The sequence below is a fragment of the Camelina sativa genome, chromosome 2, assembly GCF_030686135.1.
Source record: "Camelina sativa cultivar CO46 ecotype springtype chromosome 2, ASM3068613v1".
In the NCBI taxonomy this organism is placed as follows: domain Eukaryota; kingdom Viridiplantae; phylum Streptophyta; class Magnoliopsida; order Brassicales; family Brassicaceae; genus Camelina; species Camelina sativa.
Window position 1 is genome coordinate 25,245,756 of NC_141881.1, and position 25,675 is coordinate 25,271,430.

General features: G+C 33.7%; 2 protein-coding genes and 2 pseudogenes across 4 annotated transcripts; 3 read left to right on the top strand and 1 right to left on the bottom strand.

Moving 5' to 3' along the window:
- The first annotated feature begins 1,801 nt into the window (after positions 1-1,801).
- Positions 1,802-3,356, top strand: LOC104755543 (nucleotide-sugar uncharacterized transporter 2-like; annotated as a pseudogene). The gene is made up of 5 exons (XR_015569127.1): positions 1,802-1,902; positions 2,243-2,309; positions 2,413-2,579; positions 2,673-2,842; positions 2,981-3,356. The product of XR_015569127.1 is annotated as a nucleotide-sugar uncharacterized transporter 2-like (transcript).
- A 4,032-nt stretch (positions 3,357-7,388) lies between these two features.
- LOC147949188 (uncharacterized) lies at positions 7,389-8,351 on the bottom strand. Its single transcript, XM_087470396.1, has one exon. The coding sequence runs from the start codon at positions 8,349-8,351 to the stop codon at positions 7,389-7,391; it is 963 nt and encodes a 320-aa protein (XP_087326522.1).
- A 7,289-nt stretch (positions 8,352-15,640) lies between these two features.
- LOC104755561 (nucleotide-sugar uncharacterized transporter 2-like) lies at positions 15,641-17,789 on the top strand (annotated as a pseudogene). The gene is made up of 5 exons (XR_015582669.1): positions 15,641-15,997; positions 16,397-16,700; positions 16,782-16,851; positions 16,955-17,304; positions 17,443-17,789. The product of XR_015582669.1 is annotated as a nucleotide-sugar uncharacterized transporter 2-like (transcript).
- Positions 17,790-23,053: 5,264 nt separating this feature from the next.
- Positions 23,054-25,465, top strand: LOC104732762 (heme A synthase COX15). Its single transcript, XM_010452344.3, has 7 exons — positions 23,054-23,466; positions 23,642-23,940; positions 24,032-24,257; positions 24,333-24,578; positions 24,672-24,782; positions 24,853-24,984; positions 25,096-25,465. Exons 1-7 carry the CDS (start codon positions 23,293-23,295, stop codon positions 25,270-25,272), a joined length of 1,365 nt encoding a protein of 454 aa, XP_010450646.1. The 5' UTR covers positions 23,054-23,292; the 3' UTR covers positions 25,273-25,465.
- Positions 25,466-25,675: the final 210 nt, after the last annotated feature.

Sequence of the window (25,675 nt, forward strand, 5' to 3'; positions counted from 1 at the left end):
TTTTATGTTGTATTTGTTTGTTAAATATTGGATGTTTTGTAAATAGATGAATAACTAAATTTTCTGGCCGTTCGTGCGTCTAAATGTTTATATTAATTTTTTAACCCGCAATAGGCAATACAATTCATGACCATTTGTTTGTTATATTTAGTTTGTTTTGTTTAATGTTTGAAATTCTATTTTATTTTTTAATTATTATAATAAAAAAATAAGGGATCTAAATACATAAAAAGTAATTTATACGCTGTAATTAAGTCACATTTTTCCTAATGATTTAATTATATTACATAATCTTAGTTAATCAACTTGATTTTCTATGTCAAATATTCTAATATTTGTAGTGTTGACAAATAATAAAATGAGGATATAACCCGTGTTAGCACAAATTCAATGATATTTTATTAATTCCAACATGTCCTCTTTATAACTCATCTACTATATAACCATATTATATAGTATTTTAAACTTTTTAATTTTAAATATTCGTAATGTTTTAAAATTTTACTAAATTTATACATATTAATTATAATATTTAAATAAATGCGAATCGAAGTTCTTCCTACGTTAATAATCAAAACTCACAGGTTTTAGAAAACAAAATGAGAATCAAATTGTTGTTTTCTTAGTTTGCAAAGGATTCAGAGATAAAATAGTTTATGTGTGGTTAAATATATTATAGTTTATATTTCTATATTGATTGCTGTAAATTTTTTAGTTGGATTGAGATGTAAATTTTTAGGAAACAAATTCTGACATAATACTATTTTTGCAAAAAATTTAGGGAATAAATTTGTAAATAAGTACAAATAAAAGGGTAGAATCCAAAATGTAATTCAAAAATGTATATATAGAAGTTTATGTTTCCATATTGATTGATGTACTACTTTTTTTAGTTGGATTGAGATGTAAATTATTTAGGAAATAAAATATGATGTAATGCTATTTTTGAAAAAATTTTAGGGATTAACTTTGTAAATAAGTACAAATAAAAGGGTAGAACCCAAAATGTACTTCAAAAATGTATATATAGATTTATAATGTTTTTACATGTTTTCACTTTTAGTTAATTTTTAGTCATGTCACTTTTTTGTGGGTTTTTTGGATTCATGCATCTCATTAATTTCTAATTGATTTCTCTCCTTTTTATTGTGGTCAAAGTTAATTAATGTCTTTCTATATCCATTCAATCTAAATCTATTTCATATATGTTGACTTTATCATCATTTTTTCTGGTCAACAATAATTAATGTATTAATTGTGATTTATAATTTTCTTGTCTGTTTTTACATTTAATTAATTAATTTCTATCGATTGTTTCAATTTAATTTTTACGAATTTCTTTTCTTCTGATTCAAGCATTGTTTACTTATTGTTTTTTTTCTTCAATGCAAATTGATCTCTTACCTTTTATTTTTGGTCAACACTAATTGATGTCTTTCTATCACAATATTTTTGGTCAACACTAATTGATGTTAATACAATTCTTGATATTTTTTGTATATATATATATATATATATATATATATATATATATATACACAACATATACATTAACATCCATCTTTTCGTTCAGAAAAAAAAAATACATTAACATCCATCAGTTTTATTTTATCTCTATCATCAAAGATGACTAAAAACATGGTTCTTACAATTTTAATGGTGTTCTTTATTATTGGTATATGCTCTCTACGTCTCTTCTTTTTTTTTTGTTTAAATGATTTTTTTGCTTATCACCTTTATAGTTTTATAACAGAATTATAAATGATAGTACTGTATATGTTTTAAATATGTATTAACAGGAATGGTGATGGAGAAGACGCAAGGACGTATATGTCATGCCTATCTTGAAGGAGCAACTCCTGGTTGTGATACTTCAGACTGTAACCTAGATTGTCGTGACAAGTATAAAGGAACAGGCACTTGTGTACCAGCAGGCTCCTCACGAGAAGATCAGACCTGCTACTGCAGTTTTAATTGTTGAAATCGATTTTTCATTTATTATCTATAAACAATCACCAAATATAATTTAATAAAATAATGGATTGAAGAAAAAAATTGAATATTGTGATCTTTCCTAATTTTGATGTGAATGTTTTATTTTAGAAGTTTTGGTTCGATTTCAAATTTCAGCATATATGTTGAATCTCGATTCTCAACATGAACTTCGTCCTACTAATAAGCCCCATTAAAATTCAACCAATTCAACTTAAACTACATCAAAATGTTTAATATATATATATTTTTTCCAGCGGTGGCTAAGATCGATCGCATGCAGTGTCCTTTTCAAGAAAACCATTTCTTCCACAAAGGTTTTACTTGAGTTTGATGACATTTTCAACAATTATGTATCATTACATGCAGGTTTTTGGTGCTTACTCTGTTTTGGGGTTTTGTTTTGTCCTATCACAACAGGTCATGGCATTAGCTGTAGTATCTCTAGGGGTGGCAATCGCGACAGTGACAGATCTAGAATTTAATTTGTTTGGCGCATTGGTAGCTGTTGCTTGGATTATCCCAAGTGCCATCAATAAAATCCTCTGGTCTAATCTTCAGCAACAAGCTAATTGGACTGCCCTAGCGTAAGATATACTTAATTCTCTAACTCTCTTTTACTTTTGACTTATGGCTTAAGCAATACAAGTCTCTTAAAATCAACTCTTTACTGAACGTAGATTAATGTGGAAGACAACGCCATTTACCGTCTTCTTCTTATTGGCTCTCATGCCATGGCTTGACCCACCTGGAGTTTTACTGTTCAAATGGGGTTTAGGTAACTCTTCTGCAATCTCATCTCGGCTCTTCTCGGCTTTCTTCTCCAATGGTCTGGTGCACTCGCTCTCGGGTTAGTAGTCTTTTGTTATTTGCTTCGGTGTTTTGAAGATCACTCTTGAGTTTGATAAAATGGTAGTGTGGATTTGGTTTGGTTTACATTTTATACCACCATACTTAAGAGGCTAAAGTTGTTATTTCTTAGTTACAGGGCAACCTCGGCAACATCTCATGTAGTATTAGGGCAATTCAAGACATGTGTGATCTTGCTTGGAGGTTACGTTATCTTCGGGTCCGATTCTGGCTTCATCAGCATCTACGGCGCTGTGGCAGCTCTTGTCGGCATGTCTGTCTACACGTGGCTCAATCTTCCGGGGAAATCAGTCGATCACATCTCGAGCAAGCAGCTTCCAAAACAATCATTACCATTTCAAAACCTAAAGCCGAGGCTGACGACGGAAGAGGAGAGACCGGAGTAGCCGTAGTTTCCATTGATCCGAAGATAACGTAACCTCCAAGATTGTATAGCTTTATGTTTTTGTTAGATGCCAAAGATTAAAAAAAATAAAAGAGTTTAGTTTGTAACAATGATTTGATCTCGAACTAGTTTAGTAAATAATAAATACAGATTTTGGTTTAATCTCGAACTAGTTTAACCCTTACTATATATACAACAAACTATATATGATAGGGTTCACACATTAGTGATAAAAAGGTTAAATTCGGAAAAAATGTGTGAAATCCACATTACCGTGTGTCGAACACGCGAACTCAAACAAATTCAACGCAGAGGCACTAACCTCCTCCATACCCCCTCCATTGCTGGACAATCACGTAAAATGTGGATTATTGTCTCTTCCCCACCTTTACAAACTTGGCATAAGGTTGAATCTGCAAGATGTCGTCTAAACCGTTCCGCATTTGTCAATATCGCTTGATTCCCCACAAGCCACAGAAAAACATTAACCGTGCCGGTACCGCCACACTCCACACACGAGACCAAAATCAGCCATAACAGGTTATGGTATTGTACTCCGCGTGAGTAGTTCATACGCCGACGTGACAGTAAAGGACCCGTCTGAACTCTCTCCCACGACAAGCGATCTGTCGCACCTGTAACCCTGTCTACCACAATGGCTCCTAGTCGTAGTCTAGTGTCCTCATTAACATAAGCAGACATTCCTCCCAGATTCCACCCAGTACCATCACGCCACATATCTTGCACTAGTACACTCAAACACTCCGCAGGTAGCGAATCAAGCATCCCATCACAGAGAGGCTTTCGTGTGAGCCACTTATCCTGCCAAAAACGAACAATACTACCATTCCCAAGCACCCAACAATGGCCCAAACTGATTACCTCCCTAATACTTCGAGCTACACTCCGCCACATCGATGACCAAGTATTTTTAGGTGATAACCATTGCACATTATGCATATCACCCACCTTGAACTTGCTTCTTAGCACACAGGCCCACAAACTGACAGAGTCGTGAAGAAGTCTCCAACCCAACTTAGCCAGCAAGGCTTTATTCATTTTTGCAGCCTGTCGAATCCCAAGACTGCCTTGTTTCTTCGGGATACAGACTCTCTTCCAAGAAACCAGGTGTTGCTTCTTCTTATCACCCGTGCTACCCCATACGAACGTTCTCGACACTTTATCCAACTCTTTCAACAAGCTTTGTGGCATCGAGATAACACACATAGTATGCATCGAAACAGACGAAAGCACAACTTTAGTGAGTGTAAGGCGGCCTGTGAGACTCAAACATTTTTCTTTCCAACCAGCCAGTTTCGAGGAGACACTCGCTAATACTTCCCCAAATGTCTCCTTGTTTAACCTCTTCTGTAATATAGGCATTCCCAGATATTTACCTAAATCTTGTGTAGACTTAATACCACTCTCATCACTGATAAGTTTCCCCAAGTCCCTAGACACATTATTGGAGAAAAAATATTTTTGACTTCTCAAGGTTCACCTTTTGTCCCAAGGCAACACAAAACCGTTCTAAGATCCGTCGGATAACACGCATTTGAGACACAGATGTTCAGCAAATAAAATTAAATCATCTGCAAAATAAACATGTGAAAGCAAGGGACCTCCTTGAGAAAGGCGAATAGGCTTCCACTCCTTCCTACCAACTGAACAATCGATCTGATGACATAAACGCTCAAGACAAAGCACAAACAATTACGGAGATAACAGGTCCCCCTGTCTCAATCCCCGCAAAGGTTGAAAAGCTTCTGTTTTTTCACCATTCTATAATATATTCATCGATGGACCCGTAACACCCTGCATGATCCAATGAACCCACTTATCCGATAAACCAGCAACTACTAAAGTATCATGTAGGAAATCCCACCGAATACGATCATACGCCTTTTCCAAATCAAGTTTTAGGAGCATCCAACCCTTCCTCCCTTTCTTCCTTTTTATTGAATAAACCGCCTCCTGGCTAATAACTATGTTGTCTATGCTAAGACGCCCTGGAATAAAACTGCACTGTGTTGGTCCTATCAACTTTGTCATTAACTTCTTCAGTCTCAACACCATGACCTTTTTCACCACATTGTAGAGGCTGATCGGTTGGAACTGTGTTATCTTCTCTGGCTTCTCCACCTTCGCCAATAACACAACCAATGCATCATTCAGTCCTGGCTCTAAGATCCCTGTTTCAAAAAAACGAAGCACAAAAGCGACCATGGATTCTCCCACAATATCCCAACATCGCTGATAGAAGACTGGCTGATACACATCCGGACCGGGAGCTTTAAACTGTCCCATACTCCTCACAGCAAGCTCAACCTCATGTGCACAAAAGGGCTTACTCAACTCTAGCTTGTCCTCTCTGGTTAAACTCTGGAAACCTCCACTCGGTAAACTGTCCACTATAGCATCAATGTCCTCCATCGAATAAAGACATTTATAATAAGAGATTGCCATCTGCTCCAACTCATATGGATCAGTTTACCACACCCCGCTATCATCCTTCAGTGCCTTAATCCGGTTTCGTCTTCTCCTTATAACCATCGAGGTGTGGAAATAACTCGTGTTACGGTCCCCGTGAACAATCTATTTCTCACGCGACTTTTGGAACCACAGAGTTTCTTCCTGCTCCAAAACTTTATCCAGTTCCTGAAGCAATTCCTCCTCCTTTTGTAACAGGGCGTTAGTATGTGAATGTTCCAACAAATCTTGCACCAGTTTTATTTCTCCCAGTAGACGCTCCTTCTTCTTATGAACATCCCCAAAAACCTCTTTATTCCACTTCTTCAACATCACTTGTAAAGACTCAAGAGCCTCCGAAGTGGACAAATCTCGACGCAATGACAAGGAAACCAACTCCTAAAAACTTGAATGACTCAACCATGATGCCTCGAATCAAAAAGGTCGCCTTCTAGGGTCCCTGCTCACCACTGGACATAACTGTATATACAGGGGAGCATGATCAGAGGCTAAGAATGGGAGATGAGCCACTGATGCATCCGGCCACTTCAAACGTGTTTCTGCGCAACACAACACTCTATCTAATCTTTTAGCCACAAATTTTTGCTCCACTCGTCCCCTCTTCCAGGTGAAACGATTCCACGGAATCCCATATCAAACAAAGACTCTGCGATAATCCAGTCCCCAAAAGCCAAAGAATCCGAGGAGAGTCTACCATTACCCCCAATCCTCTCATCAACCCTAACAATGGTATTAAAATCCCCACCAACCACCAACGGTCCATCAACCCTGCTGATAACTTGATGGAGTTTTGCCCATAAACCACTCTGTCTACTAACTGTCGGTGCCGCATACACTACAATCAAATGTAGGATATCAGACCCATTCTCCACTTTCGCATAAATATATTGGTCTGAAGACTCCATAATCGTCACTGTACTGATACATGTTCTCCACATAAGCCACAAACCACCTCTTTGGCCATCCACATCAATTTGAAAAGAGTTTTCAAACCCCAATCCCTGACATATTCGACCTGCTCTATCAGCCCCAACATGTGTTTCGAACAACGCCAAAATATCCGTAACATTCTTCTTCAAGAGATATCAAATGGATCTGCTGAAATTGGGTTTATTCAACGACAAGCAATTCATCATCATATATTCAACGACATGGCATAGAACCACTGGGGGTAAACATTATTGGCGTAAAGGGTTCGCCTCTCCCGCCGACGAATCAGCCGACTCCTCCATCGCCTTGGATAACTCGACACCCTCCGACTCCAAACGAATCATCATTTGCGAGCCTGATTCGACTTCATCCGGCCCCAAATCCACCATCTTATCCCTAGCCTCAGCCATAAACACACCACCAGGTCTCCCGATAATATCTGTTTTGACTCGCAGTCGCTTACCACTGGCCAGAAAAGAACTCTCATCCCGTATGGGCCCAAAAACCAAACCCCTAACAGGCCGAGCCTGTTTCTGTTATCTTTTAAATCCATGTGCCTCGCCTCCTCTATTAATTTGGGTTTTTTGTCCTTAGGCCCATCTCGCACAAACCCTTTCTCTTTCGCGAAGGACCAATTGAGATTGCACTTGTTTCCCTTGCACGGTACCCTTCGCACCACAATTTGTGCAGAATGATATTCATTCTCCTTATTTGCACCAAACTAAATATTTGGCTCCCGTTGATCAGGGATCGTATCTTCCTCACCTAAACCACCAAATCTGTTTGAGATATTCACCTGCCTAATCTCATGTTGCGATATGTCCTGGAGATTTCTTTCCAAAACAACACCGGAACCTCCCGCCGTGGAAACAACCCTAGTCTGCGAAAGCCCTGACTTCCTCCCCCCACGTCGGACCTCAGTAAACCCATCATCTCGTTGCACCGGCTCTGCCACTACCGTCGCTATAGCCGGAACAACAGGCTCCACATGTTTTTCCTGAACCCGCATTGGACAATTATGGACCATATGGCCATACATACCACAGCCGGAACATATATTGGACAGACCCTCATACGACACAAAATAACGCTCCCCATTAACTAATATTGTGCCTTTTAACGGATTTTTCAGATCAACTTCCACACATATCCTGGCAAATCGACCCCTTTCAAACTTCAATGTAGTCAGATCCACTTTAAGCGGTTTACCTAGACCACGAGCAATGCTCATTAAAATCGATCGATGGTAAAAACTGATAGGTATGTTAGATAAACGCATCCACACCGATGTTGTAACTATCTCATCCTTCAAAGGATCAAATTCCGGAGACCAGACTTGTACCATCAAATAAATGCCAAACGCCCTCCATGGTCCACCCATTAATGCTGCCAAATACTCATCCTCTTGTTCAAAGCAAACCATAAAGAACTGTCTTTGCAGGTTCATAACATACATGGCCCCTTTCGACTTCCACATCTCTTGTAGTCTCCTACTTAGAACCGAGATACCAATGTGCTTACCCAGAACCTTGACAATCATACGCTGCTTCCAAAGGCCATGCATAGCGTCTAACACTTCCTGCCCTATTGTGACCACCGGTTCGCCATTCGCCCCGGTCGAAAACTCCAAACGCACTCGCGCCGTAACAAACCCATCATCCAAAACTGCCTCCAAAGACAACATCCCACCCGCGTTACTCTCTACCACCTTTCATCTTTTTTTTTTTTTTTGTCAAAGATTGACTTCATCTTCCAAACTACAGTTTAAATCAAATAGAGAGAAAAATGTGAGCCCCAACAACAAAATAAATGACTTCGGTTCTATGGTATTCTCGGATGTCACGTTCAGCTGACCAGAGCAAAAAAATAAACAAAAAGAATATGTAACGTTTGAGCGGTAGCTAGTCTAGTCTACATGCATAGTTTTGTAAGTCGAGCAACCTTTAACTAGAAATACGCTCAAATGGAGGGTCCCCCGGAGGCCTAAACCTCTTCCCGATATCTATCATGGTCGCATTGCGCGCCCGTGACCTGCTGCTCTGAATCGCCAACCCTAGCCGTCATTTTTTTTTTTTTTTTAACTCCCTACCACCTTTTTTCTCCTATATAATAAAACAGAAGTACACAACTTTTTTGTGTAAACTATATAATAAGGGTTATAAGATTAATTATTTGATTATTTGATAGGTTATATGTTATATGGGTTTTAACCATTAGTTAAATTTCGATTTGAGATCCTCTTAGAAAGGATATTCCAGAAAAATAAATAAAATCTCCACTAAATATTTAAGTAAACATATATAGGCAACAAAATCTCAAAAAATTAATATTATTCACAACAACTTTTAAAAACAATCACTTTTAACACGGGTCCTAAATTTCAACCCGTTTCTTTACTTTTATTCACAACAACTTCTAAAAAAAATCACATAAATTATATTTTATATAAAAACTGCAATATAAATAAAAGAAATTTCAATCCATGCTCTAGCACGGGTCCTAATCTAGAGTAAAATGATAAATAATAGAGTATTATGATGATGGAAAAAATTGCTTGTTCTATTCTTGTTGGTTCTTCATTTCTTAACCATTAATCACTTAGTGACCCATATACTTTTCAATATATATTACTCCCTCTATTTCATAAAAGGTGTCATTTTTACACATTTTACACAAATTAAGAAAACATTGAATTATACATATATACCCCCTATTTAATAAGTGATTAATAGTTTAATTAGTTTTAAATAAGGGTAAAATTAAAAAAAAAAAAGAAAAAAAACCAATTATGTAAAAATACATTGGAAATGTAAAAAGACACTTAAATCTCTAAGGGGGGGTGTATTCAAATTATGATTTTGGAGGATTTGATGGGATTTAGGAAAATTGAGATTTTGAAAGATTTAAAGAGAGTTTTTAGGATATTTGGTGGAATTGTTAAATATTTTATTGTGATTTGATGAGATTCAAATACTGGGTGATTTTAAAAGATTTTATGAAAAAAATAGATTTCAAAAACAAAATTGAAAGACGCAACTATTCTCTTTACCAACTAATCTCATCGTTAATCTCCTTTGTTAACAATTTTTGCTTTAGGTTCTGTTGTAAATGTTTAATCATTGCAGCATTACTGCAAAATTTGATCACATTTTTTTTTTTGAGATTCTCTTCTTTTTCTTCTTCTTCGTCTTCTTCTTCTTCTTCTTCTTCTTACTACTTTGTTTACATTCCCGGTACTGTTCATCATCTCCTTCCCCCAGTTTTTGTTTCCTCATTAATTTGTTTCTTCTGGTTTTAAGTGTTAATTGCTAGTGCATAATCTCTTCTGGGTTTTCGGAAAATAATAACAAAACGTGCCTTTGAGGAACATACTGATTTGTATGTAGCAAATGAACCATATGGAAGAAGAAGTTGAGCGTTTGTTCCTAGAGGAGAAGAACATATTTTTTTTTAATTTGTTTCTAGAGGAGAAGGAGCAAACGTAAGATCCCTCATACAAAACGCCAGTCGGTTACAAACGCCTCTGTTACGTGTTTTTTATTTATAAAACAATTCTTTCAAAATATCATCTCTAGAGGTGTGATTTTATAAATTGGATTTCTAGTGTAAAAATGTATCTAAACTCTCTCAAAATCTCCCAAAATCATTGGTATAAGATTTTAAAGAAATAAAAAGTTATGTTTTCAATAACAGTTGATTTTATATGATTTTTAAAAATTGTTGTTTGAATAACAAGAAACTTTAAGTGATTTTGAATGATTTTATAAAAATTTCATTTTCAATAACAGAGATTTAGAAAGGGATTTTAAAATTCCAAGTTGAATAACATGTTATTTTGATAAAAATTCAAAATCTTCCAAAATCCTAGTTTGAATACACCCCCCTAAATGACACTCTTTATGTGATAGAGGGAGTAATAACTATGATTTATAATGTTTTTACATGCTTTCACATTCTGTTAGTTTTTAGTTATTTGATTTTTCTTATGGGGTTTTTGGATTCATGCATCTCATTAGTTACTAATTGATTTCTTTTCTTTTTTTTTTGGTCAAAGTTAATTACAATGTCTTTCTCTATCCATCCAATCTACTCCCTCTGTATCACAATACATGATGTTTTAGGATTTTTACTTGAATTAAGAAAAACATTTAATGTGAAACAATAAGTGTATTATTTATTTATAATAACATATTTTATAATTATTAACCAATAGTATTTCATCAAACTTTTAAATTCTCATTTAATGATCTTTGAAATTTACAATTTCTTAACATTAATTGATAAAAATATACAAAAAATCATTCTTTGTGATACAAGAAAAATTACTAAAACATCATCCTTTATGATACAGAGGGAGTATTTCATATATGTTGACTTAATCATCATTTTTTCTGGTCAACACTTATTAATGTATTAATTGTGATTTATAATGTTCTTGTCTGTTTTTACATTTAATTAATTTCTATCTATGGTTCCAATTTAATTTTTAGGGATTTCTTTTCTTCTTATTCATGCAATATCTCTTAAATGCAAACTGATCTCTTACCTTTTTTTTTGGTCAACACTAATAATTGATGTCAATACAATTCATGATATTTTGTATATATATATATATATATATATATATATGCAATATATACAATAATATCCATCAGTTTTATTTTATCATCAAAGATGACTAAAAACATGGTTCTTACAATTTTCATGGTGTTCTTTGTTATTGGTATATGCTCTCTACGTCTCTTTTTTTTTTAAGAAAATTTGTTAAAAATACCCCTTTTGATATATCCCTTTTCAAAAATACCCTATTTTCTGGCCATTTTTATTTATGCCCTCTTTTAATTTTTAATGACCATTTTACCCTTAGATGAAAATTATTTTATTCAATAAAAAGAAAAACAAAATTTTCCCGCCAAAAAATTTCCGACATATTTTCCCGCCAAAAATTTTTCAAAAAAAATTTCCCGCCAAAAATTTTTCAAAAAAAAATTTCCCGCAAAATTTTTTTTGTCAAAAAACTTTTGTTAAAAAATTTCAAAAAAAAAAAATTTCCCGCCAAAATTTTTCCCGCCAAAAAAAATTTATAAGGTTTTTAAAAGGTTTTATAAGGTTTCTACCTTATAAAAGCCTTATAAACACCTTGTAAAGGCTTACAAGATTTTTTAAAGAGTTTTAAAAGGTTTTTTAAACAACTTGTAAACGCTTTTACAAGATTTTTAAAAGGTTTTTAAAAGGTTTTAAAAGGTTTTTAAAAGGTTTTCAATTGGTTTTTAAAAGGATTTTTAAAAGGTTTTTAAACACCTTCTAAACCCTTTTACAATGTTTTTAAAAACCTTGTAAAAGTTTTTATAAAATTTTCAAAAGGTTTTTAAACATCTTTTAAATGCTTTTAAAAAGTTTTTAAAAGCGTTTACAAGGTGTAAAAAACCCTTTTAAAGCATTTACAAGCTTTTTAAAAGCATTTACAAGGTTTTTAAAAGCGTTTACAATGTGTTTAAAAACCTTTTAAAAACCTTGTAAACGCTTTTAAAAGTTTTTTAAAAGCATTTACAAGATTTTTAAAAGGTATAAATTTCAATATTTTTGGCGGGAAAATTTTTCGATTTTGGCGGGAAAAAAAATTTTGGCGGGAAATTTTTTTGGCGGGAAAATATTTTCGATTTTGATAACTGTACATTCTTGCTGTCACTCAAAAAGGGTAATTTGGTCATTTTGTATATAAAGAGGGGTAGTTTTAAAAATAGTCAACATAAAGGGGTATTTTTAAAAAGAGATATGGAAAAAGGGGCATTTTTGAGAATGCCCTTTTTTTAAATGGTTTTTTTGCTTATAACCTTTATAGTTTTATAACAGAATTTAAATGATAGTATATGTTTTAAATATGTATTAACAGGAATGGTGATGGAGAAGACGCAAGGACGTATATGTCATGCCTATCTTGTAGGAGCAACTCCTGGTTGTGATACTTCAGACTGTAACCTAGATTCTTGTGACAAGTATAAAGGAACAGGAACTTGTGAACCACCAGGCCTTTCACGAGAAGACCAGACCTGCTACTGCAGTTTTAATTGTTAAAATCGATTTTTCCTTTATTATCTATAAACAATCACCAAATATAAATTAATAACATAATGGGTTAAAGAAAAAAATGGAATATTGCGATCTTTTCTAATTTTGATGTGAATGTTTCATTTCAGAAGTTTTGATTCGATTTACCTCCAGGCTTTGTTTAATAACTTTTTCAATTCGATTTATCACTAATTTTGATGTGAATATTCATTTCAGATAACAAGCTTTGTGTGGATTTCATTTACCTCCATTGCCATGAAAGGGATGACCCACCTGCTTTGTTATGGTTTGACACCCTCTGCCTGCGACTCCCGAATACAGCTTCATCTACATCCTTGAGGTTGGTTTTTCAAAGCTTAAACCATCACATACTCTCGACCATTTTCAAGTTGGCGATAACTCCCTCAACTGTTCCCTCCGTGGAACACCCTTTTAAATGCTCCCCGGTATCATCCGCTAGAGCCGCTCATAACCACCAGTTGGTCGAGGATCTCGTGAAGCCTGACTTCAAGAACGAATCCACTCTGGTCCCAATAGACTTCTCAAAACTTTTTCAATATGAAAATCCTTTTGTTAAGCTCTTGGAGCCATTATCTTTACCTTTTTATGTCTATCTGGTTTTATGCTGTAAGAACACAACCCTTTATGGGTCTTAAGTTGAATGAAAATTCATAGTTGTCCAAAAAAAAAAAAAAAAGTTTTGATTCGATTTTAAAATTGAATTGGTTGGATCTCGATTCTCAACATGAACTTCGTCCAACTAATAAGCCCCATTAAAATTCAACCAATTCAATTTAAAATATATCAAATGTTTAATATATTATTTTATTAATCTGCTATCAGCGACTCTCGTTTAATCTGCAACTGCAATACAACTACCATATACTAATTTGTAGCAGAAACCAAAACAGTTTATTTTTTCTATTTTTTAAAAATATATTACTATAGTTTATAACAAAAAAAATATGACATATGAAAACAAAATAAGTTTATAAACTATTAGGATTAATAATATTTAAACTTAAAATATATTTAAAATATAACTTAATAGTTATTAATAATTAGATTACAATGAAACTACAATATAATATTCCAATATATATATATATATATACTAGATTAGGCCTGCGTATTAACGCGGATTTAAGAAAAATATGTGAAAATTTTTAGTTGTATTTACAATATTAATTTTATTCATTTGATTTTTTTTTAAACTGGATTTAGAGTTAACACACTCCATCTTGCAATACAATTTCTTCGTATATTATTGCATGATAAAAAAATTAGATTTTAATTCTATGCACTCAATCCCAGTGAGTAACATTTATAATTTTCATATTAAAAATGTGCATTGTATCAAATTTATACCTTAATTAATATTTTATAACTAAAAATTAATAAAACATAGTTCTCAAAAAAAAAACTGAAACCTAATTTTATCTCATATTTGAAAAAGTAACAATATCTTAAATCTATTTGTTTCATATTTTTTAATCCCATAAGTAATAGTTTTTACTACTTGTCCAACATTGTCATAAATTAATCAAAAATTCAAAGACGTTATTATGAAAAAAAATATTTGTTTATATAAAGGTGAATATCTACAATCCTTTTTCTTTTAAGATTAATAATTTATAGTATAATTTATTTAATTATGGTATTATAGTAATTAATTGTATAATTTTCTTAATTCTTTTTCTTATAGACTTTGTAATTTAAAATTATAATTAGTACTATTTTTTATATACATATATGAGCTATCTTTTTATATTTAATAAATTGTTTAAATTCTTAATTTCTTATAATTCACAAATATGTTAAAAAAGTTTTTTTATAACACATGACAAAATCTGTAATTGTTAAATTAAAACGTGTCACGATCACATGAGCTACTAACTTTGAAAACTAAGGTTTATATAATAACATAATATTGAATACACTGTCAAATCATTCACCGATTGAAAAACTTAAAAAAATTACATTAATTTCTTATTTTGTATACACATAAGTGTATCATCACTACAACTAAGTATACCAATTATATCTATCGTACCCCTTCACTCTGCCACCTTAATATACCAACTATATCTACCATTTTTTTGTACCAGAGTTTCGTACCATCAAACAACCGGTAGACTTTTTTCAGTTCCCAATGTTTTTTCTTTTCTTTCAATGGCTATTTGGTCTGACGAGTTTTGGTCTCGTGGAATTTTTACCTCTTTACCAATCTGAAATTTTTAACCCCTAATTTTTCTTGTCATCTTCTCCGTTTTAGTTTTGTCATGATTCCGACAATGTAACTCCCTTTTCCGATCAACCACTTTGTGGGTTGTTTGATGAAAATATATTGTTATTACAATAATGGATGCATTAGGTGACGGGTTCAAAACTCAATTTTCAACTTATTTATTTTTTGTTTTTTTACCCCATTTAACATAAACTTTTATTGTTTAACTTAACCTGTTAAATTCATCTTTTAGTTGACTTAGCGACATACCTAATTTAGCTAAGTCCAAGTCAACAAAAATTAACGATTTAATCTAAAAGTTAACTAAATATAGCTAATTTAATTCACCACCAAAAAAAAAATTAATTGATGTTTTTATTCAACACTTTTGGTAAGATGGGGTTTTTTTTTTTTTTACATTTTTCCTAATCTATTATACATTATACTAATTATTCATTTAGAAATAGTGGTCTGACTGGTTATAGGAAAAAATATATTTCAAAAACATGAAATCAATTTAATATTTACTTAATTCACAAATAGTTTTGGAGTATAATGGGGTCGTTTAGTAAGATGAGGTCCAATTAGTAAAATAATTAAACCTTATAGACATTAGTAAAATAACCTTAATGTACTTAAGTGAAAATATTGGGGAACCGGGTAGTCGACATAAAACCGGGAGGATCCGAACCGGGTTTGGTGCGAGATTTCGACTGTCGTTAACAAAATATTTTTATAAGTTTTCCTCTGTACGCCGGCGAGTCGAGTGGGATTATAAAAGGACTGACTCAGTGAGTCGGCGATCGAGTTGCGTAGAGATGGGAAGTAACGGCGAAATGAAGTATGAGATCTCTCAGAACGCGTACAACAAACTCGTTCTCCACTCGCTGCGACACAAGACGGCGGCGGTCAACGGAGTCCTAATCGGAAGAGTCAGCCCTAAAGACGACGGAGTTGTAGAGATCTCAGATTATGTGCCGCTCTTTCACTCTAACCTCGCTCTCCTCCCTCCTCTTGAGATCTCCCTCATCATGGTTCGTACCTCTTCTTCTTCTTCTTCTTCTTCTTCCTGATTCGAATTGAATTGATCTTGTTAGCTCTGAAATTGAATTCTATGATCTGAATGCGTTTAGTATGGATATTGAATTTACGAAATTTGGAAACTTTAGTTCGTGTACTATACGTAGCAACTTCTTGTTGCTTGATTCTCAGTGAAGTCTTACTGTTGTTTCTATTTAAACATATAAAATTCAGATCTTGAATTGTTTGATCTGTAACTGTGTTTGAGATCTTTATGTGCTCTCCAATGCGAATTGGCAGATTGGAAAATTGTAGCGTTGTTATCCTTTACTTGATCTGAGATTCTGAACTTATGGATTCTGAATCCTTTAAAGAAGAAACTTACGGAATCAGGTATATTTTTGTTGTGGTAGATTGAGGAGCATTACGTGGCTCAAGGTTTGAGTATTGTTGGATACTTTCATGCGAACGAGAGGTTTGATGATGTCGAGCTCTGTGGTGTGGCTAAGAACATTGATTCAATTTTGCAGGTGATGGGAAGAGTTGGATTCAATTTTCCAATCTTCCTAACATTGATTCACTATATTAGCTTTCTTCAAATCTCTCTCTTTGCTTTCCAATGTCTCCTCCGTCAAAGACTACACCTTTCTCCTCTCTCTTCTCTCTTGTTATGGCCTTTGCTTCTGGACTCGCTAATACCAGTCTCAAACTCAACAGGTTCGTAGCTCAATCCTTTAACTTTGCATTTGATAACTCTGTTTCATATTTGAAAGCTTTGGTTTTTGTTTCTTTTTCCAGCGGTGGATTCTATCAGATGGCTAAGATCGATCGCAGTGTCCTTTTCAAGAAAACCATTTCTTCCACAAATGTTTTACATGAGTTTGATGACATTTTCAACAATTATGTATCATTACATGCAGGTTTTTGGTGCTTACTCTGTTTTGGGGTTTTGTTTTGTCCTATCACAACAGGTCATGGCATTAGCTGTAGTATCTCTAGGGGTGGCAATCGCGACAGTGACAGATCTAGAATTTAATTTGTTTGGCGCATTGGTAGCTGTTGCTTGGATTATCCCAAGTGCCATCAATAAAATCCTCTGGTATGGCTTAAGCAATACAAGTCTCTTAAAATCAACTCTTTACTGAACGTAGATTAATGTGGAAGACAACGCCATTTACCGTCTTCTTCTTATTGGCTCTCATGCCATGGCTTGACCCACCTGGAGTTTTACTGTTCTAATGGGGTTTAGGTAACTCTTCTGCAATCTCATCTCGGCTCTTCTCGGCTTTCTTCTCCAATGGTCTGGTGCACTCGCTCTCGGGTTAGTAGTCTTTTGTTATTTGCTTGGGTGTTTTGAAGATCACTCTTGACTTTGATAAAATGTTAGTGTGGATTTGGTTTGGTTTACATTTTATACCACCATACTTAAGAGGCTAAAGTTGTTGTTTCTTAGTTACAGGGCAACCTCGGCAACATCTCATGTAGTATTAATTAGGGCAATTCAAGACATGTGTGATCTTGCTTGGAGGTTACGTTATCTTCGGGTCCGATCCTGGCTTCATCAGCATCTGTGGCGCTGTGGCAGCTCTCGTCGGCATGTCTGTCGCCTACACGTGGCTCAATCTTCCGGGGAGTCAATCACATCTCGAGCAAGCAGCTTCCAAGACAAACATTACCATTTCAAAACCTAAGTAGCCGTAGTTTCCATTGATCCGAAGATAACGTAACCTCCAAGATTGTATAGCTTTATGTTTTTGTTAGATGCCAAAGATTAAAAATTAAATTAAAGAGTTTAGTTTGTAACAATGATTTGATCTCGAACTAGTTAACTAGTTTAACCCTTACTATATATACAACAAACTATATATGATAGGGTTCACACATTAGTAATAAAAAAGTCAAATTCGAAAAAAATGTGTAAAATCCACTAAACAGTGCGTCGAACCCGCGACCTCACAAATTCACTGTATGACGTATCCAGTTGATCCAACACATTAGTCTGCATTGTGATACAAAATATATGCTTATAAAGCTATCAAAGTATCGAAATCGGAAAAGAAAGTGCAAGTCCACCCTCCTGTGTGTCGAAACCGCGATCTCAGATAATTTCAGCATAGGATGTAACCAGTTGATCCCACAACAATTCTCACTATTATGATACAAATATAAGGTTATAAAGCTATCAAAGTATCGAAATCGAAAAAAATAGTGTGAAGTCCACACTCCCGTGGGTCGAAATTCGAAACCGCGATCTCAGACAATTTCAGCATAGGACGTAACCAGTTGATCCAACAACAATACTCGATATTATGATACAAATTTATCTTTATAAACCTCTCGTAGCATCGAAATCCAAAAAAATTGGAAAATCCACATTGTCGAACCCGAGATATCAGACTAATTCAGCGTAGGACGTAATCAGTTGATCCCACAATAATACTCGGGTTTATGATACAAATGTATTATTATAGTATGTTAAAATAGGTAGTTGTTTACTTTATAAATGAGAAGCTAATTATTCTTTACAAATTAGTATATGGTAATGGTAGTTGTATTGCAATTGCAGATTAAACAGAGTCGCTGATGGCAGATTAATAATATAATATATTAAACATTTGATATATTTTAAATTGATTTGGTTGAATTTTAATGGGGTTTATTAGTAGGACGAAGTTTATGTTGAGAATCGAGATCCAACATATATGCTGAAATTTAAAATCGAACCAAAACTTCTGAAATGAAACATTCACATCAAAATTAGAAAAGATCGCAATATTCTATTTTTTTTCTTCAATCCTTTATCTTACTAAATTATATTTGGTGATTGATTATAAATAATAAAGGAAAAAATCGATTTTAACAATTAAAACTGCAGTAGCTTTGCTAGATTTCTCGTGAGGAGCATGGTGGTACACAAGTTCTTGTTCCTTTCCACCTGTCATGACAATCTAGGTTACAGTCTGAAATATAGGAATTGATTTAATAAGAGTTTAGTTTGTAACAATGGTTTAATCTCGAACTAGTTTGGTAAATAATACTAAAAAAAGTGTTAGTAAATAAGTCAGTTTGTGACGAGTAAATAATTACTGATTTTTTTTAACAAATCTGTAACAAAAAAATTTTGCTACGGAAACAAGTTATTTCTACATATTTTTTTGTAACTATATAACTTATTTTTACTAGTGTATTATCCATTTTGTTAAAAGAAATTTGAAAATATTTACTACCTAATGAAATAAAATTAGACAAAAATATAACACAAATTTGTTGTACATTGTTGACATAAAGTTTTTCATATTTTTAAAATATACCAATCAACAAATATAACCATTGTTGATTTTTTTGTTAATTTATTTCCTTCACTACTAAGTACTAGCAAAATATGCAAAATTCACATTAATTGTTTATTTCCGTCACTACAAAAGACCTGCGAAAAACTCATTAGTTACATAATAATTTCCAAAATTAGTTACCACTTTCAACTTTCCACTTTGCTTATCATCAATCAGTGCAATGTATCGAGGCTGCGTGTTTCTGTTTTGGATCCGGGTCAGTCTGGAGTCTGGGTCCGACTTTTAAACTTATTTTTAAATAAAATCTGCTGTGAGTTCAGAATCATCTTATTTTAACCGTTGAGTCTAAAACATTAAGGGGGGTGTATTGAAACCATGATTTTAAAAAATTTGATGGGATTTAGAAAATTTGGAATTCTGAAAGATTTTAGGGAAATTGATATGATTTATTGTAAAATTCTTTCAAATCCCACATAAAACCATGAGATTTGGATTTCTCTATTTTTAACTAAACAAATCCCACCTAAATCCTCCAGAATCTCAAAAATCATTAAAATCCAAATCCACAAACTATTTTGAATAACAGTGGATTTTAAAGTAGCTTTTTAAATCATCAGTTCAATAATAGTGGATTTTAATAGACTTTTTAAAATACATGATTGAATAACATAGAATTTGTAAGTTTCACACAAATCACTTAAAATGTCAAGTTGAATACACCCCCCTAAATATAACAATGTTTTATTTATACTTCTTCCGTTTCATATTAAGTGTCGTTTTAGGATTCTTCACACATATTAACAAAATCATTAAATTTTCTATCTTACCTTTTATTAATATATTTATACAATTTTTTCTATTGGTCAATACATTAAATCAGTAAAGATAAAATTGGAAAATTTACCAAACATCTACATTAAAAATACAAAGTGACACTTATTCTAAAACAAAATTCACAGTCTAAAGTGACACTTAATATGAAACGGAGAGAGTATAATATAATGAGAATTCCTTAAATATAATAACAAAGTCAAGATCATTAATAGTATATCTCCTTTGTCGACCAAAAGGATGGGTGAGGGACTCTTTTGATGTCAACAGACAAAGGTAGAGTTCAAAGGTTGATTCCGTGGGACCCCGTGGCTCTCCCATCCATTTGTATAATAAACGCATCTTTTCATTCTCCTCCTCTTTGTCTCCACCCGTATTGCCGCCACCTGTTCGTAAGAAGTAAATAACCCATATTTTTGCGTTTTGTCAAAGGCAACAAATACTATTTAATTTTATGAACTTCTCCTAAACCAACAAAAAGAAAAATCATTGTAAAAACCCTCATCTCATCACTCTCATCGCCATTTCAAAATGTGATTTATAAACTAATTTTAATATAATTAAAAATCAAACATTCCTATATAATTAAAGAACCTTCTATGAGTGTTCGTCTACTCATCCTCCACTTGGTTACTTCTCGTCTCCAACCAATCTTGCCATTTTGGTCGCCTTAGAGATTGTAGATACTTCATACTTTTTCATATATGTTTGTATGGAAAAGGTTATTCAAAACTAATATAATAATGAGATTTAAATACTACTCTTTCTGTTTTACAAAGAATGTCATTTTAACATAATACACATAAATTAAAAAAATTATCTAAATTTCTATTTTACTCTTTATAAATGAACTAAAAATTTTCTCATTTTAATTAATTAACTCAAACTTTAGGGATAAAAAAAATAATTTAATATTTAAAACTATATTGAAAACATAAAATAACACTATTTTTGTAACAAAGAAGATGTGTCAAAATAACACTCTTTTTAGTACTCTCCGTTTCAAAATATAAGATGTTTTAGCCAAAACACGCATAATAAGAAATGTTTACTTTTAAAAAGTTGAACCAATCAGAAACAAGACTGCATAAAAGAAATAATAAGAAAATATAAAAATAGTCTAAAAGTTGCCTCAAAAATTGAAAACATCTTATATTATGAAACAACAAAAATCTCTAAAACATCCTATATTATGAAACGGAGGGAGTATTATTTATCAAACTAGTTCGAGATTAAACCATTGTTACAAACTAAACTCTTATTAAATCAATTCCTGATATTTCAGACTGTAACCTAGATTGTTATGACAGGTGGAAAGGAACAAGAACTTGTGTACCACCAGGCTCCTCACGAGAAATCTAGCTTTGCTACTGCAGTTTTAATTGTTAAAATCGATTTTTTCCTTTATTATTTATAAACAATCACCAAATATAATTTAGTAAGATAAAGGATTGAAGGAAAAAATAGAATATTGCGATCTTTTCTAATTTTGATGTGAATGTTTCATTTCAGAAGTTTTGGTTCGATTTTAAATTTCAGCATATATGTTGCCATGTTGGATCTCGATTCTCAACATGAACTTCGTCCTACTAATAAGCCCCATTAAAATTCAACCAATTCAATTTAAAATATATCAAATGTTTAATATATTATTTTATTAATCTGCCATCAACGACTCTGTTTAATCTGCAATTGCAATATAACTACCATATACTAATTTGTAAAGGATACTTAGCTTCTCATTTATAAAGTAAGCAACTACCTATTTTAACATACTATAATAATCTGCTAATTGTCACTAAATGAATTCTCAATACAATATTGGAAGATTTGGTTTCTTTGTAACATATTCATTGAATCGATGATTTGGACTACACTAATTGATGAGCCTTCGTTTTATTCAAAAAGAAAAAAGAATTGATGAGCCTTCGTAAAGATTTGAGACATACTAAAATGCTTTTCTGATAAACCACCTTTTAGTTTGCTCATAATGGATTGTCTTTTACTTCAGGTGGTTGACTTTGGACTATATCTAGAAGGACACGCTGCAAAGTTCCAACATCAAAAGAACATTTTGTTCTCTCAATTTCGGATACGTTTACAAAACAGAAAACATTCACCAAGAAAGGAGATATTTATGTCCCCGGGAGGTTTACCCTTTGAGCTTATATCTGCAAGAAAGTCTCAAAGAAGGTCTAATGGAATTTATTAAACTGGTAAATGTGTCATTGATGATATTATAGTTATGTTTTGTAAGATAGATAGTTACAAAGTTACATTTTACATTTTGTGTATAACGATATAGATTCGATCAATGTAAATAGAGAAAGATTTACATGAATCACTTTTTTTTTTGTTGGTTTAATTACATTTTTAGTATTTTAATATATAACCAGTATGAAAAGAAAATAAGTGATGCATTTTTTTTTGATCCAAAGCGAAAATTTAAAATCAAACTAAAATCGACGCTAAATTAGTAAATTAAAAAAATAAAACGACGTTATTTCTTTTGATAGTAAACATAACGTTTAAAAAAAAACATGACATTAAAAACATCATGATGATTTTTTAATTTAGATAGTATCAATATTTCTGGAGGAGTTTGGTAACCGAAAACGTATTTATAGTCTTTTAACTAAGATAAAGTAAAATTTGATGGGTATTTAGACATGTTGTATGTTACGTCGGACTTTTACAGTAAAGTTTAAGAAGTTTGAACCTCTAAACTTTGAACTATTTCGAACGTCGGACATTCCATCGTGATATAACCAAAGTTAAAATTGCTTCTACGACAAGATTTTGGAATGAACAAAATGGTGAAAATTAAAAAGGTTTTTCTCAATGCAATTTTAATGACTTAAACTAGATTAACCTAATTTTACAGAGGGTTTGTATTTTACAAAAAGGAAAAAACAATTCATAATTCGCTTGCTAAGTGTATGGTATATAGGGGATAAGTATGTTGTTTCCCGTTTTCGATCTAAACACCGTGTCGTTTTTTCAACCGGACATTGTTTAGTGTCTACCGAATAAGCCACCACAGCAAACCCCGAACCCGGAACAAAGCCGGGCCGGGTCGAAATTGCAGAAACAGATTTGATTTGCTCTCCGTCATTTCTTTTTGTCGCCTGAACGCAAAAACCTTTGCTTAAACCCTAGAGAGAGAGGAGAGAGAGAGAGAAGAGATGTTTCGGGCGGTGGGATCAGCTCTTAAGAGGAACAAGGAAGCGTTTAATATAATTGCTCGAGGATCTCATCGAGCTTTCACCTCTAAAATCACAGCTGCTACTGTAACCTCCTCTGCTTCGTCTTCTCCTTTAGCGGGCAACTCTTTATATGGCTTGCGATCTCTGCTCAAGGTAGTTTCTACATTCATTTCTACTCATGTTCTTAATTCGATTCACAAGTAGTTTGGAGAATTTGTATAAAGGTTGATACTTTTGATCAGGATTTATGTTAAAGTTGAGATTTTTATTCCTATTTAGACGATTCTGTAATTGAGATTGGGATTGATCAAGATTCTGTTATGTGTAGGGTCAAAATGCTTCATTGTTTAGGAATATGTCAACTGTAGCGTCGATTAGCTCAGAGAGTAAAGAGGGTTTGAAGCTTCTTGTCACTGGAGGACCTCAAGCTCGGAAATGGGTTGGTATATGGTTGTTCGGTTCAGCTGCTTGGGTTTTCAGCATGGTGGTACTTGGAGGTGTAACCAGATTAACTCGATCTGGTTTATCCATGACTGATTGGAAATTCACCGGTGAATTCCCTCCTCTGTCAGATGAAGCTTGGGCTAAGGAGTTTGAGAAATATAAGCAGTCACCTGAATATAAGCGGTTAGTGTTGTGATTTTGGTTGCTAACTCGTTGCTTGCATTGTGTGTTTTTCTGTCATTGATGTTGAAAGTGGTATTTGGTGTTTTGGCAGTGTGAACAAAGGGATGAATCTTGAAGATTTTAAGTTCATATATTGGATGGAGTATGCTCATAGAATGTGGGGAAGAGGATTGGGAATCATGTTTGCTTTGCCGTTTTCGTTTTTTCTGCGTAAAGGTTATATTACTCTACGTCTTGGAGTTCAGCTCTCTGGTTTATTTGCACTTGGTGCTGGACAAGGTTTCATTGGTTGGTGGATGGTTAAAAGTGGTTTAGAGGTAAGCATTTAGGGCAATCAGAGATGTTGTCAAGTCCAGAACATTGTGTAACTAGTAATCAGTTTTGTCCTGTAGGAGCCACTTTCTGAATATTCTCAACCAAGGGTAAGCCCATACCGTCTTGCAGCTCACCTGACCTCAGCTTTCGCCATTTATTGTGGACTTTTCTGGACCGCTCTCTCTGTTGTTATGCCTGAACCACCAGCTGAGTCACTGGCTTGGGTTCGTGGAGCAGCTAAAGTGAAGAAACTTGCATTACCAGTAAGCTTGATTGTTGGTATCACTGCGATCTCAGGTGCCTTTGTTGCTGGAAATGATGCTGTAAGCAAACTAATGATTTGGATATAAGCTTCTGCTTTTATTAGTTGTAGAACGGAATCTGAGCATTTTGATCTCTCTGCTTGTGAATTGTAGGGTCGTGCATTCAACACATTCCCGAAGATGGGCGATACATGGATCCCAGATAATATATTTGAGATGAAACCACTTATGCGCAACTTTTTCGAGAACACAGCAACTGTTCAGGTACACCATTGAAACATAACTTTCTCATTTTGCTTCAAGAATCTCAAAAAAAACTTTACTTAAATTTCAGCTTGATCATCGCCTTCTGGCAACCACAACGTTATTTGCGATTGGCACAATGTGGTGGTTCACGAGGAAGCTAGATATACATCCAGCTGTTAAAGCTTTGATTGGAAGCACTGTCGGAATGACTGCTGTTCAGGTTTTTTATTCAATCAACATAAACTTTCATGAAAACTCAATCACCATAAATTTTCATGGAAGCTTAATATCAAAACCATTGATGGGGGTTCTTTTTTTCTGTTATTTGTAGGTGACATTAGGTGTGTCAACGCTTCTGAGTTATGTTCCGGTTTCACTAGGAAGTGCACACCAAGCAGGAGCTTTAACACTTCTCACTTTGATGTTACTTCTCAATCACACTCTTCGGAGACCATCACCTTCTCTTCTCAAATCTCTTCCACAAGTTGCTAAATTAAATTTCAGCTAAGCCTCCTTCACCTTCTGTTCTTTTTCATTATTTACTAAGAAACGATTCTTTGGCTCACACTGTTATACTAGCAAGCTTTCTCATCGAACTCTGCTGTCAATGATGTTTGTATTACCTATCAGTCATGGTTCGAAAAATAATGTACGAAAACAATTAACAAAACTTTCATATGAATTCCAGAATTCTGAGTGTTTTTGTTGGAGTTTATTAATTATGCTTTGTAATTTTTCTGTTACCAATTCGGTTCAATACTATATTTGAGTTCAGTTTTGGTTCAAATCCGTTGTAAGCCTTGTGGATAATGTTTAGAAACAGTTTTTGGCGGTTTGGGTTAACAAGACTATACACGTGTCAGAGAACTGTAGCTTATAGGATCCACGTGTCAATAGCCCACCATCTTCCT